This window comes from Mauremys mutica, chromosome 1 (assembly GCF_020497125.1).
Source record: "Mauremys mutica isolate MM-2020 ecotype Southern chromosome 1, ASM2049712v1, whole genome shotgun sequence".
Lineage (NCBI taxonomy): Eukaryota > Metazoa > Chordata > Testudines > Geoemydidae > Mauremys > Mauremys mutica.
In genome coordinates this window covers 176,069,450-176,085,890 of record NC_059072.1, presented here as the reverse complement: position 1 = coordinate 176,085,890, position 16,441 = coordinate 176,069,450, and the positions used below count along the sequence as shown (strand labels likewise).

Genomic DNA, 16,441 nt, shown 5'->3' with positions numbered 1-16,441 from the left:
GTTGTAAGTCAAGTTTGAACAGTGTTCTCCAGGTTCAAGATTTTTTAAAAAAGTATTCTTCATTATAGCCAACAAGTTTACTTTTATAGCATAATGCACTTCAGTATTAATGTGAGGAGGCTTAAAACTTGAAATCAAAGTCAGTTCCTTTTCAGATGGTAAACTTGAGCAACATAATCAGATATTTGAAGTATAAATGCGGGGGTGGGGAGAGGGGTTGATCCTTCAGGTCTTCCACTCATGGAATTCCCACTGATGGGGAGTTCCAGACTCTTGAGTACCTATGAGCTCAGATCTCTGGTAGGATACTTTTCAGAAGATTTTAGATAATGTCAATGGATCATTGGATGCCAATACAGTCAAAAATGGACAAGAACAACTTAATCTTCCTCAACACTGCATGCCTTCATCACAGAAATGTGTAAAAATGCCATTAAGAAGATGCTGGCAAACTTTCCAATGAACAAAACAAAGTTAACAGCTGAAAAATATGTTAAAAAAGCTAAACTGTGATTCACGTTTGAGTAGATGGATCCATAACATTAACAGCATAGTACGTTATCCCATGTCTCTAATTTTAAGAAGGCCACAAGAATTTAACATTTTTTATGCTAAAAAAAGATATTTTTATTAATTTGATACTGAGGGAATAAGCTGTGAAGAAAAATTATAAACTAGCAAGCTTGTTAAGGGTTTTAAGAGGACTGAATAAGTCAACATATTGTTATACTACTGTATAGTTCAAAAACAAGCTAGTTCATATGAAATTGCTAAATGTCTGAGTGCTTAATAAAGGTGATCACAAACACAGTATAAAGACTTGCATATGATCTAATTATATCAGAATGGATTTTACATGGAAAACAATGACCAAAATGTTTCATGTGGTTTAAAGGAATCAGTAAGAATTTTTGTTCACCTTTTAAAAAAGCATGTCTTTGCAAATTGACGCCGGGGTTGTGGGTGGGTGTGATGGGGTTTACAAACCCCTCACTAAGGCCAAGGCAAGAAAAGAGCTGGAGCAGTACTGGGCCAGGAAGGCTCCGCCCCTCAGGCACTGTCAAGCATGTTCCTGGGGAAAGGAGAAGTATAAAAAGAGCTCCAGCAGCCCAGGTAGTGGGGGTGGAGAGAAACCCTTTCCAGGAGGTGAAGGAGTGCTTACTGAGGTTCCCCCACACCCTCCAGAAACAGGGAGAACTGTATGCTGGGCACCAGAGGGTTGCCTGCATCAGGCCCAAGACTCTGGGGGCTTGGAACAAGGATTATTATCAAACAGCAGCCATGCCCCAAACTGAGACCTTGGGTGGGGTAGGAAGTGGCTGGGGAAGGTGAACAGGAGGTGGGCCAAGTATAGGCCAGATGGTGCTGTCACACTTTCAGGGCCCTAACCTGGGACCTGGTGGAATGGGAGGACCTGGGCTACCCTACCACCTCCAGATTCCTCTGTGCCTAGTCCTAGGACAGGCAGGACTAGGGTGCTACTGACAAGAAAGCTGACCCAGCTGAATCCTGTTCAGGGGGTCCCTCACACACTGAACTGAGAGAGAGTCTAGAGCAGCAGGCCCTGACCACTAAGTGTGCTGACTGGACAGACCACTCTGCTACAGTGGGGAACAAGGGAGTGGAGAGAGAGAAGAGAAAAACACTGGTTGATAAGAAAACTGGCTGGCTTAGGCATTACTTAAAAACCTTCAATGAAGATTACATTTTTAAAAAGCAGACCAGTTATCCAAACCCCACACACTGTTAATGAAAAAAAACAGTCAATCCAGACTACTATGTCTGAGGCACAAATGAGGTTGAAACAGGAATAAAACAAATGCAGTTGACACAACTTAATAAACTGTTCAAATTAGATAAGAGACACTCACACTTGTGGTGTAAGCAGCTTCAGGGTCATCCTCTAACACTCGTGACAGACCAAAATCAGAGACTTTACACATGAGGTTACTGTTGACTAAAATATTACGGGCTGCCAGATCACGATGTACATAGCCCATATCTGAGAGATACTTCATGCCAGATGCGATTCCACGAAGCATGCCAACCAGCTGGATGACTGTGAAGTGTCCATCATGCTTCTGCAAGTAAGATAGTGCACAGTGTAAGTTCAAGGAACATTTCTAGTTTTGATGGATTTAACACTATTTACATAGACTGCAGTTTGCATTTAAAAATTGATTATAGATTTAGGGTCCAATCCTGCACTCCCAATCCAGGCAAAACTCCCAGTGAAAATCCACTGTTACCACTTGCTTTTATTCCCATTGTTAGCTGGTTGTCCTCCTTCTTGCCCCCTCCTATACTGCAGCCCTTCAGCTCTCCAACTTCTCTCTCTCTCTCTCTCTGTCCATTATGTGGGTCACCTTCCTCTTCCTTTTCTACCTCCCTCCCTCCACCAACTCCCCCTTCTAATCCAACAACTCCCTTGTCTCTCCAACCTTCAGTCCCAAGTGCCCCTTCCCTCCAAATTCCCAAAAACCTCAAATCAATTTTTGCAATATAAATGAACCAATCTAGAACAAAGTCCCTCCTCCTGCCCCCCCACCCAAAACCCCTCAGACCCAATGGAAATGACATGCTGTATATCTGCTCTTACTCCACCCAGTTTAGCTTTGTATGCAATTTCCCTTTGTACTGTAAAAATAGCTAAATGCCATCTGAAGGCTTGGAGCACATATAGTATTAATCAGTAATTTCAGCAGAGTGGGTACTCTTGTTTTTCCTTTGCTGGGAATAAGTCATAAAAATGCAACTCTTTCTACTGGCCTCTTAACTATTGTTTAACATACCTCAGTAGCTATTGGTGCAAATCATTTAGTATTTTTAAAAATAGTACTATATTTGCCCCCTTAAGTGTTAAATGATTAGGAGCCCTGTATAAGTCAATACAGCTGATTTTATACAAGCTGAGTGTATTCACAATTTGTAAGCCTCCCTTAGCACTGTAGTGAAAACACATGCATGTGTTATTTCTGATCTTTATTTTGGAGCTATTGAAAATGGTTTGGAGTCTAACTTTCAACATCCCTTTGTAATCAACCCTCATAAGCACCAAAACTCCAAGATGTGTCCTTTTAGGTCAAAAAAAGACCCACAGAGTGGACACAAGATCAGATTTGTAAAAACTTTCAGCTGTAAGTCTCCAAACAAGGCAGAGGTTTACAGACCCTCCATTTAAGCCAGTCGTTTGTACTAGTTTTGTTCTTTAATGTCTACGACTTTATAATGCGCTTTGGGAACAAAATGACTGGAATGTGATAAACATTAACTCTGAGAACTAGTAAGTTTCATAATTACTTTTTCCTCCTGGATATCCTGTAACTGTCCCAGTTGCTTCAATACTGTGCAGCCTACATGCCCTCAGCTCTGCTGTCACAGAAGTCAATGCTGATCCCCCAAAGAGTCATGTTGCACCTATATAGTCAACTGATTCCTCCTCTGCAGGCTTAACTGAAAACATCTTGAGAAGTGCTCCTGTCTCCAGCACCCAGACACTCAGTTCCCAATTGGGATCCAAACACCAAATAAATCCATTTTACTCTATATAAAGTGTATAGAGGGTAAGCTCATAAATTGTCCACCCTTTATAACATTGATAGAGAGCTATGCACAGCTGTTTGCTACCCTAGGAATTAATTACTTACTCTGGGTTAATTAATAAGCAAAAAGTGATTGTATTAAATATAAAAAGTAGGATTTAAGTGGTTCCAAGTAATAACAGACAGAACAAAGCAAATTACCAAGCAAAATAAAAAAAACCCATTCAAGTCTAAGACTAATACAGTAAGAAACTGATTACAGATGAAACCTCACACTCAGAGATGTTCCAATAAGCTTCTTTCACAGACTAGACTCCTGTCTAGTCTGGGCCCAATCCTTTCCGCTGGGCTGGTATGGTCCTGGTCCCAGCTCAGGTAGTAGCTATGGGATTTCTCATGACTGCTACCCCCTTTGTTCTGTTCCACCCCCTTATATAACTTCTGCACAAGGTGGGAATCCTTTGTCCCTCTCTGTATTCCCACCCCTCATTCTAAATGGAAAAGCACCAGCTTAAAGATGGATTCCTGTTCATGTCACTGTAAGACTTCATCACCCACTTGCAAGCACACACATATATGAGAAAACTTGCAAGTAAAGAGAGCCATTTACAACCAACTGTCCTCATTAATGGGAGCCATCAAGATTCCAAGCCATCATTAATGGCCCACACTTTGCATAATTACAATAGGACCTCAGAGTTATATTTCATATTTCTAGTTTCAGATGCAAGAATGATACATTTATACAAACTGGACGACCAAACTCAGTAGATTATAAACTTTGTAGTTACACCTTACAAGAGACCTTTTGCATGAAGCATAGTCCAGTTACATTACATTCACACACATTAGCATATTTTCATAAAATCATATAGAGTGAAATGTCACAGAGGTACACTGACACTCCATAAGTGGGGACAAGGTTCCTTCTTAAAGGGGCCACAATGCATCAGGGAGAATCACCCAGATGAAAACGTAATGATTGGAGCTATTGTGCCAAAAATCTCCACTTGGCAATTATTGGCAGAGAAATAAAAAGCGATCTTCTCACTGACTCCAAATCCTCTCCCTCCAAATAATTCAGGAACCTATTCTGTCCTTCCCCTATTGCAGCCACACAGGTATAGGTGGTCTGACCTAGCAGCCACAGCTGGGCTAGTGTCAGTCACAAGTCAGTACTCAGGGAGCAGAGTAATGGCTTAAAGACAGGATCAATAGGCAAGAGTCAAGGTCAGAGTTAGGCCAGGGTCAGAGATGGCTACCAGGCTGGAATCATGAGGCAAGAGTCAGGGTTAGCATCAGGCTGGGGTCAGAAATTGGAAATCAGCAAGTGACAAAGTCTGGAGTCACAGAACCCTGCATAGCTGCCCAGACAACTTCCTGGAACACTCTCCATAGTTAAATAGTGACTGTGGGCCAATCAGAAGGCCACAGGGTGTTGTCACTCAGGACCTTTTGGGTGGTACTTCCTGAAGTGCCTAATCTCCACAGTGCTCTTTAGATGTGGCTCTGCATGGCCTCCCAGTGATGATGTGAGAATGTCAGCTGCCCCACACCTGGATTCTAGTGTTGTGGATCCTTAAAAGGATCTTTACAAGAATTTTAGGGTTTTTATAACTACTAAACATCTAATACTGGAGTCACCTAGGCCTGGCCAAGAATCAGTGTCGAGAACTCATATTCATCAGTTCTCCACCCACAGAACAGATGCAGGTTAGCTTGCCCCCACCCCTCCATCTCAACATACTCAAACATCCTCTGTTGGCCAGGTGCAGAGAATTCATGTGGCCACCTAGGGGTAACTTGCTCCTTATAGCTACATACTTTTGCTTCAGTATTTGGTTCAACGTGTCTATAACTGAAGTTGTCTCCCCAAATCTTTAGACTCCCACCCTTCATTATCATTGCTGACTGTTCTACCTACACCACCTCCCTGGGAATCCAGGTTCAAAAATCTCAGACTCATCTGCAACACCTCCAGGTTTCCCTCTAAAAATCACAAAATATCATCCTTTCCTCTACTCCCTACTCCTAAATATCTGGACAGTGTCTAGATAATGACTTTTCTTAAAATATAACCTCTTTATATTTGTCACATTCTAATATAACTGAAATGCCTATGATAAAATTCATCTTGCTTTTCGGACATTCCAACTACGCCTCCCCATCCTTGAATCCCTTTATTAACTTTCTGTTGTACTGCCTCAAGTTCAAGCTTCTAATTCCCAACTTAGTCTCTTCACAGTTTCACATCTGTCTACATTTTGTCTCTAATTTCACCCTTCTTTCCCTCCCATTCCATATGTTCCTCCCGAATCCTCTCCCGTAACTGCTCCCCTTTTCCCTTCTCACATTTGGCTGTGCATCTCGTTTCATGCTGTCTCCACACTTGGAACAGTCTCTCTTTTCCTGTAAGCTAAACATCCTTCCTCTTCAAAATCTTTCCTTAATCACTTCTTTTGCATTGATTTCCATGCCAATTTTATTCCCTTGCTATCTTTGAACTGCTGTTTCCCCCACATATTATACTTGTCTGTCTGACTTAAGCTGACCAGGATAGAGACCTTGGGCCAAGTCATCCCTTGAGCAATTCAACTGAGTCAATGAAGTTACACAAGGTAAGAACTTGACACCCCCCCACCCAAGTCTTATGCATTTGTAAATCTCTATGTGCACCTTAGGAGTCAACACAATCCTCTGGCAACTTTCCCACATGCCTTGCTTCATTTACCTGTCCTAAGGAAACATAAAACACTATCATACATCTGAATGATACAGTGGTTGTTATCCAGGGCTTAGTTCCAATTCCCAGGTCTTAGATATTCAATGTGCTTTTGATATGATTCCCACCTAGCTGCTGAGGGTGTTTATCAGCACTGGTAACAAATCAGATTACAGTGAATTTGTGCAGTTCCATCAAATTTTTAAACAGGCTTTAATGGCTTTACCAAATAAACTTTTGTCATCAGTTGAGGATATATCTAATGTCTGCCTGGTCCTGCATTTATGCTTCCGATCTAATGCTTTGGGAAATGTTTATGTTCAACTACAGATTTGTCTTGCAAAATCCTACTTAAATGAAGTATTGCAGTCAACCTACAGAACATTCTATAACAGTGAATCTTAGGGTGATTAAAATGTTATAGGCTGGTGGAAAGGATCAGTTAACTCAACAAAAATATCCCTCTCAGAAGGTCTACACTAGAAGCGCTACATCGGCACAGCTGCATTGGGAGAGTGTCTCCTGCTGACATAGTGCTGGTGTGGATAGCGCTTAGGTCACTGTAACTTGCGTCACTCGGGGTGCATGTGTGTCTTTTTCACACCCCTGAGTGACGTAAGTTAGAATGATTTAAGCAATAGTGTAGACCTGCCCTCAAGTGAGCTTCTTTCCTATCAAGGTTTTGTTCCTAAAAAGTTTTCAGAATGTGTTAGATACAGCCAGAGAAAACAAGTATGTTACTTAGCCAAAAAAACCTATAAAAGCCTAAAATTCGGCTATAGCTCAGCCTTTTGCCATCTAAGCAAAAAAAATCTGCTTCCGCACAAGCTTTCTCCATTTTGAGCACCAAGTAACTGTTTTTGTAGAATTTTTTATATTGCTTCTGAGATCCTTCAGCTCTATCCTCAGTTCTCATTGGTTACTCTACCATGTACATCTGAGTGAGCGCTAAACACTGAATTAATGTTCTACTTTCCAGAAAGCAAATATGATTTGAGACAAGTATATAATGATATCTGATTGCAAGTGACAAAGATTTTATTTCAGTATTAATTGATTATATGTTTGAAGTCAATAATTAGTTTACCAGGAACTACTAGGCCTAATTTATATCGTATTGGCTGTTGACAGGTTCTTTGGATCATTTGACATGAAAGCCAACTTCTCTTTGCTATAGTGTATTTGTTGTTATTATTTTACTAAGCATTGTACTAAGCACTTTACACAAATTCCTCAAGAATCACATTGCAAATAGGTATTACACAGACATATAATTCATGTTTTCATCATTATGTGGATGGCACTCCGATTTGTATTATTGTCATTGAATTATGTCAGCTGTCAACTTCTTCTTTAGTGAACAGGACTCCATGTAATGGATACTAAGTAATTTCATAAAACACAATAGAAATTATTTTAGTTCATTTTAAACACTACTGAATGATACTGTTTGACAATAACTCCAAGTGCATCTTCAAGTATGATATGCTTGTGTATTATACCATCAGAACAGACTAGGGATGTGTATTTTTTCTTTTACAGTAACACACTGTGTTATCTCTAGTAGTGCTCAGATTGGAAACAAAATACCAACAGTTGCCCAGTAGCCTCAACTGTTCCCCTGCCCCTTTCTCATTTAAAGCAGTAATAAGCAGGGGATATGACATAACCATTTACCCTTCCTTCTGCCCCCATCCCTAAAGCACTTGTCTCTAGAACACAGCTACTACAGAATGCTCAGCATACATTTTTATACAATTGTTTCAACACAACTACTGATTTAAAATCTTTACATTGGCTCCCCTTAAGACTCCATATCACTTTGATTTTTTTTGTTGTACATATTAATTACTAAATTATTTTTGTACTCCAGATCATTAGACATATGACCCTTGTCACTAAATTGGCAGAATATTCACAATGGTTGTCATTTTAAACAATCTGTTCTTTGAGCAGAAGATAACTATAGTGTCTCTGGGTAAATGTTGGCTGTACAATGGCAACTATGGTAGTTTGTCCTTAGCTTAATCTTGAACCCTCTGGATGATGGGACATTATGTAACTATGATACTTGATTGTGGCATTTATTTCCAGCTCATTTTTTAAATGCCCAATCTGGTTTTTGGTTCAGAGAAAAAAAATTGCTGCCTTAACAGTCCCTAAAATCCCTACAAAAGGTACTGAAATGCTGTCTCTCTCCTACTGGGAAAGGAGTGCGCCTCCAATAAATAAGAGTGCAAGTGCATGTTGTGTGTGAAGGGAAAAGAGAGAGGATTAGTTATGAGCTTTAATGTTGTTGCCTCTCTTGCTGCAGATAAATAAGAAAGGGAACCATTAAATTTAGCAATGGCATGTGGCCTCTTTTCCCCAAAGATGACTTTCTGACTAGTGAGGCCAGATTAGATGGATTTACAACATGTGCTTTACAACTTCATTTTATAGAACTCTCTCCAAGTCTTCATTTTTCTCTTTCCCTCCCTTTCCCCCAATGTTATTTAATGTAGGCTTCTACTGCAGCATCTAACCTCTAGCTGACAGGAAGGGTGAGGTTGATGGCAAAGCTGCTCTGGGAATTACATAATAATGGCTGCTGCCTCCAAGAGCAATATACTCAGAGACTTCTTTCCTCCAGAACCTTATCTTTCACTTCTTTTAGCCTCTACTAGACTTGCCTTGGGGAATTAAAGTTTGGTAATAAATCCTGGCCTTATAGTTTACAATATAGTCTGCTACTGTTCATGCATCAAGATAGCTAAAAAAATTATTTTTATATAGTCTTTTTTGAGGAAGAGGATTAATCGTTTTACAGTGTTTTGGTACATGACACTTCTCAGTATTGAAATCTAGCTTTTTCTATGACCATTTATTGTTTTACAATGAAAAAGAAAATAACGGCATAGGCTTCTAAGCAGGAGCAGGGGCCTTTCAGAAAGGGGGACTACACAAAAATGAGGACGTTAGTTAAACAGAAATTACAGTGCCAAAAGTGAAATTCCTGCAAGCTGCATGGAAACTTTTAAAAGAAACCATAATAGAGTCTCAACTTAAATGTATACCCCAAATTAAAAAAACATAGTAAGAGAACCAAAAAAGTGCCATAGTGGCTAAACAAAGTAAAAGAAGCAGTGAGAGGCAAAAAGGCATCCTTTAAAAAGTGGAAGTTAAATCCTAGAGAGGAAAATAGAAAGGAGCATAAACTCTGGCAAGTGACATGTAAAAATATAATTAGGAAGGCCAAAAAAGAATTTGAAGAACAGCTAGCCAAAGACTCCAAAAGTAATAGCAATTTTTTTTTAAGTACATCAGAAGCAGGAAGCCTGCTAAACAACCAGTGGGGCCACTGGACGATCGAGATGCTAAAGGAGCACTCAAGGATGATAAGACCATTGCAGAGAAGCTAAATGAATTCTTTGCATTGGTCTTAATGGCTGAGGATGTGAGAGAAATTCCCAAACCTGAGCCATTATTTTTAGGTCACAAATCTGAGGACCTGTCCCAGACTGAGGTGTCACTAGAGGAGGCTTTGGAACAAATTGATAAACTAAACAGTAATAAGTCATCAGGACCAAATTGTATTCACCCAAGAGTTCTGAAGCAACTCAAATGTGAAATTGCAGAACTACGAACTGTAGTTTGTAACCTATCATTTAAATCAACTTCTGTACCAAATGACTGGAGGATAGCCAATGTGATGCCAATTTTTAAAAAGAGCTCCGGAGGTGAACCTGGCAATTACAGGCCGGTAAACTTGACTTCAGTACTAGGCAAACTGGTTGAAGCTATAGTAAAGAACAAAATTGTCAGACACATAGATGAACATAATTTGTTGGGGAAGAATCAACATGTTTTTTGTAAAGGCCTCATCAATCTACTAGATTTCTTTGAGGGGGTCAACAAGCATGTGGACAAGGGAGATCCAGTGGATATAGTATACTTTGATTTTCAGAAAGCCTTTGACAAGGCCCTCACCAATGTCTCTTAAGCAAAGTAAGCATCATGGCATATGAGGGAAGGTCCTCTCATGATTGGTAGTGGGTTAAAATATAGAAAATAAAAGGTAAGAATAAATGGTCAGTTTTCAGAATGGAGAGAGGTAAATAGTGGTGTCTCCCAGGGGTCTGTACTGGGACTAGTCCTATTCAGGATATCCATAAATTATCTGGAAAAAGGGGTAAACAGTGAGGTGGCAAAATTTGCAGATGATACAAAACTATTTAAGATAGTTAGGTCCCAAGCAGACTGCAGAGAGCTACAAAAGGATCTCACAAAACTGAGTAACAGGGCAACAAAACGGCAGATGAAATTCAATGCTGATAAATGCAAAGTGATGCACATTGGAAAACATAGTCTCAACTATACAACTATCTCAACTATACATATAAAATGATTGGGTTACCACTCAAGAAAGAGAACTTGAAATCATTGTGGACAGTTCTCTGAAGACATCCACTCAATGTGCAGCAGCAGTAAAAAAAAAAAAAAAAGGCGAGCAGAATGTTGGGAATCACTAAGAAGGGGATAGATAAGAAGACAGAAAATATCACACTGCCTCTATATAAATGCCTGGTATGCCCACATTTTGAATACTGTGTGCAGATGTGATCGCCCCATCTGAAAAAAGATATATTGGAATTGGAAAAGGTTCAGAAAAGGGCAACAAAAATTAGAGCTATGGAACGGCTTCCATTTGAGGAACAATTAATAAGACTGGGACTTTTCAGCTTGAAAAAGAGAAGACAAGGGTGAATATAAGAGAGATCTATAAAATCATGACTGATGTGGAGAAAGTAAATAGGGAAGTGTTATTTACTCCTTCTCATAACACAAGAACTACGGGTCACCAAATGAAATTAATAGGTAGCAAGTTTAAAACAAACAAAAGGAAATATTTCTTCACATAACACGCAGTCAACCTGTGGAACTCCTTGCCAGAGGATGTTGTGAGGGTCAAGATTATAACAGAGTTAAAAAAAGAACTAGATAAGTTCATGGAAGATAGGTCCATCAATGGCTATTAGCCAAGATGGGCAGGGATGGTGTCCCTAGCCTCTGTTTGCCAGAAGCTGGGAATGGGTAACAGGGGATGGATCACTTGATGATAACCTGTTCTGTTCATTCCTTCTGGGACACCTGGCTTTGGCCACTGTCAGAAGACAGGATACTGGGTTATATGGATTTTAGGTCTGACCCAGTATAGCCGTTCTTACATTCATGCTTTACAAGTATGCACGAAGGTCATAGTTTTATAAGAAAACAAATAAAATAAGGGCCAGATTATTCTTCGGAAAGAACTCTGATCTGGCAGAAAAGGAAGGTGGGAGTGCCAGCTTTGCTGCATCATTGAAGCCCACCCAAGGAGGCAATGTGCGGCTTGCGTATCAAAGGCTTTCAGGGTATGTCTACACTGCAATTAAAAACCTGCAAGTGGTCTGAGACAGATGACTTGGGGTCACAGAAGTCAGGGTAAGGGGCTGTAATTGCAGCGTACATGTTAGGGGGACCGTCCTCCCTCACAGTGGAAACATCTACACCACAATTAAACAGCCCCTTGTCCTGAGTCCTGCAAGCCTGAGTCAGCTGACGCCGGCCAGCTGTGGGTGTCTAACTGCAGTGTAGACATACCCTCAGTGGCCAGGAGCAGGGGGAGCTGATCTCCATGGCATTCTGCTTTCATAGGCATCAGGAGACTAGATTATCCATTGCCTCCTTCACCATGTGTAGTCACTTAAACCAGCGACCAGTGGGTGTTAGACGCTACCAAAGCAAAATGACAGTGTTTATAGCCACTTTGCATCACCAAGGTGAACGCTCATAACTGAGGATACTTGAAGCATCCTGTACCTATCTGAGAGAGAAAAATGGAGTTTTGCACTGGTGCGGGGGTGCCTGGACAAGAACCAGTGGTGCCAGAGGAGCAGGATAGAGAGTCTGACCAGCATTCCCTTCCTTGTACATCTCTGGGAGTCATACAACTGGGAAGCTGCAACCCTTGACCCCTCCCCAGAATCCCATACCCCTCCCTTTTTAGGAAACAGTTACATAAAAATGCCACAAGGCAAACCTTAAAGAGTTGCTTGGCCTCACCCCCATAACCTCCCTCCCAGGTGAATCTCTACCGGATTGGAATGGAAGAGTGAGACAACATACCACAACTAAATGCAAATGGATTACTATTATAATCAGGCCTCTTAAAGAACAATTTATGGTACAAAGCAATTTAACTAGAACTTTGATCTGATTTAATGTTGCTGTGTCCCAATTTGCTATCTCAGTGCACTAATTATTGATTAGTGCATTTCAAAAACCTAATGCAAATAAAATACAGTAGTTAAGATTAGCTACTCTGCAGCTGGAGAAAAACTACACAGGTAGCCAGGGAAGCAAAATAAAAGCTCTCTGAGGGAGGGTTTCTAATTTATTTCACAGGTTTCTAGGGTTCTTAGCCAACTATAAACACAAACAAATCCGAAAATGTCAGTCTCTGGCTACATTCCTTTTGTGAAGCTTAAATCCTTAAAATGAACAAACAATCTCTAACCACAGAACGGTGCAAAGCCAGGAGCTTTTCTTCCTCTACATTCCCCACTCTGACTTCTAAGCAGCAAAAACTCTCATGAACATGTAAATTCATTCAATCTGTTTCTTACAGTTCTGATCCTAACTAGGCTCTGCTGCACTCAGTTGCTTCAGGCAGGGAGGCCCTGCTAGCTGGGACTTTGAAATAAATGGATGGGTTATAATTCAACAACCCCATGCAACCATTTGACCCCACAGAACACCGCTTAGACACCCCACTGGGGAGCGGGTGAATCAAGGCTGTGAGGCCCCTTCCAGGAGGCACCAAAAGACATACACCCACTGTCACAACCACCTGATAGACTGGGCTGAGGAAAATGTTGCTCTGCCACTACATTGTAGGGAGGTAACATGGTTCACTGACTAGGGCACTGGAGTGGGAGCCAGCCTTATGTTCTATTTCTGGCTCTGTCACTGACCTGGTATGTGAGCTTGGCCAAGGCACTTCATTTCTGTTTCCCCACATGTAAAATGGGGATAATACCTCATTCGTAAAGCTCATGAGAGCTGAAACTGCTGATTAATGAATTGAGTGCCTGTGTGATATCTCGCCAATCCTTCAGAAAGGATGATGTCAAAGTAAACGAGCCATAGAGTTACCAAAACAGGTAGGTTTGTGCAATGATGTGCCAGTCTCTAAAAGTTTTCTTGTTCACATCCTATTTATATTAATCTTCTCCTTAAACCTCTTCAAAGCTTCTTTGTTCCCTACCAACAAGCATGAGCAAGACTCCCTTTCGGCCAACAGCCCCTGCCTTCCATTCATCCATATTGGGTACTTATATGGCCTCTATCAACAAAGCATCTTAACATTGCAACATCTTTTAATTTGTTTCTTTTCACAAACACCCTGGTGAGGTAGGGAAGTGCTATTATTTTCATTGTACTGACGGGGAACTGACACACAAAGACAAAGTGACTTGCCCAGAGTCTCACACATAGTCTGTGGTGGAGCAGGAAATTATATCTGGTTCCCAATCCTGTAATCACTGGACCATAATTCCTCTCTAGTCATGGATCACTTTCTCCATCAGGAGCAAAATTAATGGGGAAAGCTCTGTAGTCTTTTCTCTGCTAGCAGGATACTCTAGGGTGGAAGCTCCAAATTCCACTCCAGAAGAGGCAGGTGACAGAAATAGGGCCACATACCCTCTTTTCACTGGCTAATGCTGGCACTGGTCCAAAACTGAAAGTCTGTACCCATTTTTTTCTCAGCTTATTTAAAGACGTTTGACCTGAGTAAGAAATTAATATAGGATTTCCAGGTGTTCAGTTTTTGACCAAAATGCCTGGCCGAAAAGGGACCCAGGCGGCTCTGGTCAGCACCACTGACAGGGCTACTAAAAGCTCCCTGCCTGGCTCTGTGTGGCTCCTGGAAGTGGCAGGCATGTCCGGCCCCTAGGTGCAGGGGCAGCTACGGGGGCTCTGTGTGCTGCCCCCCCACCCTGAGCACTGGCTCAGCATATCCCATTGGCTGGGAACCATGGCCAATGGGAGCTGCAGGGGTGGTGCCTGCGGGTGCAGGCAGTGTGCAGAGCCCCCTGGCCCCTCCATCTTGGAGCTGGACTTGCTGGCCACTTCCAGGAGCTGCCTGAGGTAAGCACTGCCCGGAGCCTGCACCCCAACCCCCTGCTTCAGCCAGGAGCCCCCTCCCACACCCAAACTCCCTCCCAGAGCCCTCACCCCTTCCTGCACCCCAGCCCCTGCCCCAGCCCTGAGCCCCTTCATGCACTCCAAACCCCTCATCCCCAGCCCCACCTCAGAGCTTGCACCCCCTGCCAGAGCCCTCACCCCCTCCTGTACCCCAACCCTAGCCTGGTGAAAGCGAGTGAGGGTGGGGGAAAGTAAGCGACCAAGGGAGGGGAGATGGAGTGAATGGGGGCGGGGCCTTGGGAAGGGGCAGTGGGCAGGGAAAGGGTGTTCGGTTTTGTGTGACTAGAAAATAGCAACCCTAAATGAATATGGACTTCAGGTTTGAGGCCACTGTGCTCTGGGGATTCCCCACTACTGGAACTTGAAAGTTGACTGCTTGCCTTAAAAGCCAAAGCTCTCTGAGATTTAAACAGAGGCAACATGCCTCAGTGGTAAGGAAGCCAGATTGATCATCAAGGGAGTGGAATTTTCATTTCTTCTTAAAAGTTTGGGTTTGGTTTATAGGTTAGGTTTGAGCATAGTTCCAAATTTAGGTCAGTCCTTTTGTAAGATATGGGAAAGAAACTGATTTTAATTAATAGTTGTAATGCTTGTATTTGGAAGATGAATTTGCACACACACATTACAAAAGAGGAGATACTATACTTATCAATACTATCTAATCTATTGCAGTGGGATGGGGGAGAAAAGGAAAACTATAGCAAGTCAGGATCTGAGAGGAGGGTATTATCTTAGAATCTATGTCTCTTGGGCAATTTAGGGTGCTTGGTGTCTTGCACACATTGCTGAGATTAGTTAAAATGAAAATGTCCTTTAATTAAATAAATAACCTGACTTAGTCTGCTGTCATTAGTTGACTCCCCTTCATTAAATGTACAGATGAATCAGCTTTCAAATTTATGAATGTTTGTGTACTGTGCAATGTGACAAGGTACCTCTTCCACCTCGCCAGGGTCAGTGAGTCCCCTCTCTGGCAGCAGGAGGCTTGGAATAAATCAAACCCACTCCAGACAGTATTTGTTTTCCCACTTGGGGTTTAGTTCTGAATATTTTTGAGGTAGGCCTCAGGACAGGTTCAAAGAGCGCTCCTCCATCAAACAAAAGAAACCAATTCAAAACCAAAGGGAAATACCTCTTCCTATGCCCTCTCTGGGTGTGGGCTGGGGTGAGGTGTGTGGCCTTGTTATTCACCTGGGATGCCAGTCCTTCCCCTAAAGAAGCAGTCAGGTAGCTTCTCCCATAGGGGGGCAGGCAGCCGTCCAACCTGGAGAAGCTTTTCTCCCTACTGCCACTAGCTCTGCAGCAGCATGTCTCTCCTCTTCTCTCACCAGAGGAGGGGTTTTTGAAGGTCTCAGGCAGCCCTTAATTGGACTCAGAAGTCCCTAGTTGACATGAGATAACCTCTTTTCATCAGCTTATTGGGAAAAGGACCTTTATCATTCTGGGGCTGATATACTTGCAGTCTACCACTCTCTTACAGCTGTCCAGCCTGACTTTGTCATGGTATATTTCAGGAACATAAGATGCGTGTGTGCGTCTCTCTCTCTTTCATATGTATGTATTTTTTGAGTCTGCTGTCTGTTTCATATAAACCTCTGTGGTGTTTAAGGTATTGGTTTTGACCTAGCAAACCCTAAAGAGTTTGGAACTCTCTCTCTCCCTGTGTCATATGAAAGCAACATGAGGAAGACGGATCTTGCATTTAAGACCATGGACTGGGATTCAAGTGATCTGGGTTCAGTTCCCAGTTCTGCTACCCACTTCCTTTCTCTGTGAGCTTGGGCAAGTCACTTATTTTATAGATGGGAAACTGCAGCATAGGGATGAGGATAATGTTTACTTTCTTCCACCCTTTGTTGATTTTGTCTGTTTAGATTGCAAGCTCTTTGGGGCAAGAACTGTCTTACTATGTATTTTGTAATACCTAGCACAATGGGGCCCCAATGGA

General features: G+C 42.0%; 1 protein-coding gene across 1 annotated transcript in view; it reads right to left on the bottom strand.

Moving 5' to 3' along the window:
• LOC123361801 (ephrin type-A receptor 6) overlaps positions 1-16,441 on the bottom strand; it is a 394,507-nt gene that overhangs the window by 83,176 nt on the left and 294,890 nt on the right. Inside the window, exon 12 of the mRNA XM_045001949.1 lies at positions 1,872-2,081. Within this exon, the coding sequence (XP_044857884.1) occupies positions 1,872-2,081 (210 nt within the window). The remainder of the gene's footprint in view (positions 1-1,871; positions 2,082-16,441) is intronic.